Source organism: Brassica oleracea, chromosome C2 (genome assembly GCF_000695525.1).
Source record: "Brassica oleracea var. oleracea cultivar TO1000 chromosome C2, BOL, whole genome shotgun sequence".
NCBI classification, from domain to species: Eukaryota; Viridiplantae; Streptophyta; class Magnoliopsida; order Brassicales; family Brassicaceae; genus Brassica; species Brassica oleracea.
Window position 1 is genome coordinate 28,845,419 of NC_027749.1, and position 6,443 is coordinate 28,851,861.

At 38.8% G+C, this 6,443-nt stretch overlaps 1 protein-coding gene across 1 annotated transcript in view; it reads left to right on the forward strand.

Moving 5' to 3' along the window:
• Nucleotides 1-2,376: 2,376 nt before the first annotated feature.
• Nucleotides 2,377-6,443, forward strand: part of LOC106323932 — a 9,536-nt gene continuing 5,469 nt past the window's right edge. Inside the window, exons 1-7 of the mRNA XM_013761977.1 lie at nt 2,377-2,910; nt 2,992-3,073; nt 3,155-3,457; nt 3,534-3,559; nt 4,470-4,886; nt 4,968-5,049; nt 5,131-5,366. Of these exons, the coding sequence (XP_013617431.1) occupies nt 2,482-2,910; nt 2,992-3,073; nt 3,155-3,457; nt 3,534-3,559; nt 4,470-4,886; nt 4,968-5,049; nt 5,131-5,366 (1,575 nt within the window). The 5' untranslated portion in view covers nt 2,377-2,481. The remainder of the gene's footprint in view (nt 2,911-2,991; nt 3,074-3,154; nt 3,458-3,533; nt 3,560-4,469; nt 4,887-4,967; nt 5,050-5,130; nt 5,367-6,443) is intronic.

Sequence of the window (6,443 nt, forward strand, 5' to 3'; positions counted from 1 at the left end):
CATTTGACTGGATAATTACAGAAGTTTGACTTCCCCAGACGACTTACATTTCAGTCGTCTGGCGAAAATTAAAATAATAATATTTTTTTTAAAGTAGACGACTTACAGTTAAGTCGTCTACTTTTAAAAAAATATTATTATTTTAATTTTTGCCAGACGACTGAAATGTAAGTCGTCTGGGGAAGTCAAACTTCTGTAATTATCCAGTCAAATGCAAAACTAACCTATGACGACTGAAATGTAAGTCGTCTAGGTTCTTTGGAAATTTTTTTGAAACCAAACAAAAACAGACGACTTAACTTTCAGTCGTCTTAGGTTACAGATTTCAAAGTCAATTGCAAAAATAACCTTTGCGTTGACCAGACGACTTCCAGGTAAGTTGTCTACAGCCAGACGACTTCCCAAGTAAGTTGTCTGACGAACAGATCTGGAAAAAAACTCGATGTCATACCTTAAATTGGTGAGATAAGTTCCTTAGCATACATAAGGCTTCTCCAAGCACACAGAATCACAAACGAAAGTAACCCACCCAGAATCGTTAGCTTCTATGACTCTATGAACCATAAAAAATTTAGAATCAAAATCTTGGGTTTTTTTAGCTCATTGTGGAGAGAAAGTGAGAGATATGTTGTGTTTAGTTCACAAGAATGGAAAAAGAAGAAGGGTAAATCGATTTTGGGAGCATTAAGAGCTTCAAATTGGTTGTTCATGGTGGTTGTGGTATTGATGACAATGGCAATCTTGTAATTACTTGAAGATGATGAGGGTGAGAGAGTAAAAATGTCATTTTCGAAAAAAAAAAGAAAAAAAAAATTGATGGCATTTTCGTAAATTATATGAACTTGTGGGGTGAATAGGGCAAAACCAATTTAAAAAAAAAAAAGGTTAGTTTTGTGTTTGACTTTGTTTTGCAAAAAGCGCTTAAAAAAATGTGTTTTGTTAGTCTTTGTTTTTGACTAGTAATTTCACATGTCATCATAGATTTCAACTTAATTTGTCTAGAAAAAAAAATTAAATTCTATCTACAAAAAAATCAACTCTTTTCACAAAAATATATTTTATTATGTTAACTATGGATTAACAAATGGTAGGAAATTCGGAAAGAAATACTGGATATACTGAATTCATTTAAAAAAGTCAAAAATCTCTAACCTAACGTTTGGGATGCTTCGGTAGTCCTCAGACGTCAATATTATAGAAAGCATACCATTAAGTAAGATTCAGATGGTGGATATGGATTGATGGCATTTCACTAACAATGAAAAATACACGGTCAAATCGAGATATTAAGTAGAATGGATATACACATACAAGGGAAAACCACAAGAAATTCAAAGATCCACTGTAGATATACTGAAAGCGTTTTTCTTATGGCACTTGGTCTCGGATGTATAACTGTTAAGAAAAATCTGAAATCAAGGGGACATCACTTGTGCAAGATGCAGAGCTCTAGAAGAGTCAATAAATCATGTGTTTTTTTTTAATGTCTTCTAGCGTGTCAAGTTTGGGCCCTCTCAAAGATTCCATCAAACCTGGCTATTTTTCCCACCAGTTCTCTATTCACAAACATGGATCATTTTTTTTTGGAGAGTTACCCCAAAATGGATTTGTATGGATACTATGGTACATTTGGAAAGGGAGGAACAACAAAGTTTTTAGTAACCTAGACATTGATCCACGGGAAACGCTTCGGATAACGGAAACAAAGTCAATACTATGGGCTGAGACACAACTGAATATAACTCGGACAACACAACTGGTAGAAGCCAGGAACCGACCATCCATCCCAGGGCGATGATGCTTTACAGATGGATCATGGAAAGACAAAGAGCCTTACTCAGGACAAAGTTGGTATAGTACTCTAGAAGATTTTGATGGACTAATGGAGGCACAGAATGTTAGGGCAACTCTTTCGCCTCTTCATTCGGAGGTGGAATCACTAATATGGGCAATGGAGTGTATAAGTAATTTACGTTAGTTTCAAGTTACGTTCACAACAGATTGTTTTCAATTGGTGAAGATGGTTTCGGAATCAGAAGAATGACCAGCATTTGAAATGTATCTGGAAGACTTTAGGATTTTGAAGGAAAATTTCACCCATTCAGAAATCATTCATGTATCTCGGACTGAGAATACAAGAGCAGACAGTCTAGCACGCATTGTCAGAAAACAACCGTTTTTGTCATTTACATGGATGCTGAGTTACCAATTTGGTTTACAGAGTCGGTATGAGTCTGTATAGGCCATGACAAAAAAAAAATGTTTTAGAGTGTTCATTTCGAGCTTATAAAGTTACATGGGCAATATCCCACTAAAATCATCATTTTCTAAATTAATTCTGAATTTATAAAAGGAAGACATTGATGCAGGAAAAGACTTTCAAAAATGCTCGCGTGAACTCTCTTCTCAAGTCAACCATAAAATAACCAACCTTTTATAGTAATACCCTCTCCGGCCACGAAGAAGACGAAAGGAGGTAAAATGGCGAACAAGCTCAAAGTCAACGAACTCCGTGCAAAGCTCGCCGAGCGTGGACTTATTACCACCGGACTCAAACCCGTTCTGGTGGAGAGGCTTGAAGAGGCTATCGCACAAGACGCAAAGAAGGTAAAATCGAAGAGCAGGAGGAAAAGAAACAGGGACTCTTCGGATAGTACTCATGACTCAAACAAGTTGATTGCAATCGGCGAGTTTCGTGCGATGAATGTGAAGGAGTTGCGGAAGGAAGCTAGTAAGAGAGGCTTAGCTACAACGGGTACCAAGAAGGAACTTCTCGAGAGGCTCTGCAATGATGAAGCTCAAGATGACAAGAATGGTCTCGAAGAAGAGAAATCAACAAAGAAGGGAGCAGCGGTATTGGATCAATGGATTCCTGATCACGTAAAGAGCGAGTACCATGTTCTACAAAGGGCAAGTTTTTTTTTCTTTCATCTTATTGTGTTCATGAATGTGCCCATTTGACTTGTGTTTTTCTTTTGTTGAATGTTGTAGGGTGATGATGTTTATGATGCCATGTTGAACCAGACAAATGTCAGGGATAATAATAACAAATTCTTTGTCCTACAAGTGCTAGGTCGGTCCCTCTTGGCCAGATTATGATTAGTAAGATGACGCCTGTTATCTCTTTCTATATCATGAATCTTTCTGTGGACAGCGTCTGATAACAAGAAAACATATATGGTCCACTTCAGATGGGGAAGAGTTGGTGTGAAAGGACAAAGTAAACTAGATGGGCCTTATGACTCATGTGATCCTGCAATAGAAATATTCAGCAACAAGTTCTATGACAAGACAAGGAATCATTGGTCTGACAGAAAGGAGTTTATCTTTCATCCCAAGTCCTATGCATGGCTTGAAGTGGACTATGGCAAAGAAGAAAATGATTCAGTTGTGAGTTTTTTTGGAATCCTGACTGATGCCTCTCTCTATATTTTAGAATTCTTTTTATTTATTTATCGCTGTTGTAATTAGAGAGTTTTAGAGGCTGAATATTTCTGTGTTATTAATGATTAATGAGGGTTCCTTTATATAAGGATTACAAGATAGAGATAAAAGAAAAGTATACAAATCCTAATCTAACTAGATTTAGGATAATTACTAAATACATAAATGGAAAGAACATCTACTAAGAAAATGAAAAGGGTTTTCTTTTCTCCAAGCTTGTGGCCGCCTATCTCTCTCTCCCTAAGTCGGCTAGGAAGTGGCCGACTCTCTCTCCCTTGGACGCGGCCGCGGCTGGGCCAAATCATGGCCGATGGGCCTTCTCTTATTGTCTTGGTTAATGACAATCCACTCCATGATTTATAACACTCCCCCTTGGATGCCATAACCTTACAGGATTTGTAGTACGCTTCATGTTGCCTCATTAAAACCTTATCAGGAAAACCTAGTGGGACAAAACCATGATGAAGGAAAAAGAGTACAACACGCACTACTCCCCCTGACGTGAACCTCAGTGTAGGTTCTACATTCTACGCATCTTGGTGCGTGATATTTCCTGTATATATAGGATGGGAGTAATCGGCCAGTTTCATTACTGAACCGTAATTAGACCACTTTGACTTCTTAGGTCGTTTCTCATTTCCTTTGACATTGAGTGCCCTGGTAAAGCATGTGTGCTAAACAATGTGAACCGTATTATTCTCGGGGATCACTATTGGGTCTTTGCAAATCGTGTTTGCATGTGTCCATTATCTAGACGTGATCGTCTACTGCCAAACTCTTTACTTCGGCAATTTATGGTTACCATTCTACCATGTTTCAATCTGGCCGATCCATGTTCAGATCATAGACCTTGTCTATACATGTCCATTACTTGTCTCATGAGTGTTCAAGATCAATGATCATTGCTGTGAGTTTTATAATCTCTCATTATGGCTCTGTGGCCGAACACTCTCATGTATCTCACATGTGGACATCGATCTTTCTTGCTTTAGGCAGTACCATATCTATCTCGGACATTGTAGTAGCTCAAAGTCAACGAACTCCGTGCAAAGCTCGCCGAGCGTGGACTTATTACCACCGGACTCAAACCCGTTCTGGTGGAGAGGCTTGAAGAGGCTATCGCACAAGACGCAAAGAAGGTAAAATCGAAGAGCAGGAGGAAAAGAAACAGGGACTCTTCGGATAGTACTCATGACTCAAACAAGTTGATTGCAATCGGCGAGTTTCGTGCGATGAATGTGAAGGAGTTGCGGAAGGAAGCTAGTAAGAGAGGCTTAGCTACAACGGGTACCAAGAAGGAACTTCTCGAGAGGCTCTGCAATGATGAAGCTCAAGATGACAAGAATGGTCTCGAAGAAGAGAAATCAACAAAGAAGGGAGCAGCGGTATTGGATCAATGGATTCCTGATCACGTAAAGAGCGAGTACCATGTTCTACAAAGGGCAAGTTTTTTTTTCTTTCATCTTATTGTGTTCATGAATGTGCCCATTTGACTTGTGTTTTTCTTTTGTTGAATGTTGTAGGGTGATGATGTTTATGATGCCATGTTGAACCAGACAAATGTCAGGGATAATAATAACAAATTCTTTGTCCTACAAGTGCTAGGTCGGTCCCTCTTGGCCAGATTATGATTAGTAAGATGACGCCTGTTATCTCTTTCTATATCATGAATCTTTCTGTGGACAGCGTCTGATAACAAGAAAACATATATGGTCCACTTCAGATGGGGAAGAGTTGGTGTGAAAGGACAAAGTAAACTAGATGGGCCTTATGACTCATGTGATCCTGCAATAGAAATATTCAGCAACAAGTTCTATGACAAGACAAGGAATCATTGGTCTGACAGAAAGGAGTTTATCTTTCATCCCAAGTCCTATGCATGGCTTGAAGTGGACTATGGCAAAGAAGAAAATGATTCAGTTGTGAGTTTTTTTGGAATCCTGACTGATGCCTCTCTCTATATTTTAGAATTCTTTTTATTTATTTATCGCTGTTGTAATTAGAGAGTTTTAGAGGCTGAATATTTCTGTGTTATTAATGATTAATGAGGGTTCCTTTATATAAGGATTACAAGATAGAGATAAAAGAAAAGTATACAAATCCTAATCTAACTAGATTTAGGATAATTACTAAATACATAAATGGAAAGAACATCTACTAAGAAAATGAAAAGGGTTTTCTTTTCTCCAAGCTTGTGGCCGCCTATCTCTCTCTCCCTAAGTCGGCTAGGAAGTGGCCGACTCTCTCTCCCTTGGACGCGGCCGCGGCTGGGCCAAATCATGGCCGATGGGCCTTCTCTTATTGTCTTGGTTAATGACAATCCACTCCATGATTTATAACACTCCCCCTTGGATGCCATAACCTTACAGGATTTGTAGTACGCTTCATGTTGCCTCATTAAAACCTTATCAGGAAAACCTAGTGGGACAAAACCATGATGAAGGAAAAAGAGTACAACACGCACTACTCCCCCTGACGTGAACCTCAGTGTAGGTTCTACATTCTACGCATCTTGGTGCGTGATATTTCCTGTATATATAGGATGGGAGTAATCGGCCAGTTTCATTACTGAACCGTAATTAGACCACTTTGACTTCTTAGGTCGTTTCTCATTTCCTTTGACATTGAGTGCCCTGGTAAAGCATGTGTGCTAAACAATGTGAACCGTATTATTCTCGGGGATCACTATTGGGTCTTTGCAAATCGTGTTTGCATGTGTCCATTATCTAGACGTGATCGTCTACTGCCAAACTCTTTACTTCGGCAATTTATGGTTACCATTCTACCATGTTTCAATCTGGCCGATCCATGTTCAGATCATAGACCTTGTCTATACATGTCCATTACTTGTCTCATGAGTGTTCAAGATCAATGATCATTGCTGTGAGTTTTATAATCTCTCATTATGGCTCTGTGGCCGAACACTCTCATGTATCTCACATGTGGACATCGATCTTTCTTGCTTTAGGCAGTACCATATCTATCTCGGACATTGTAGT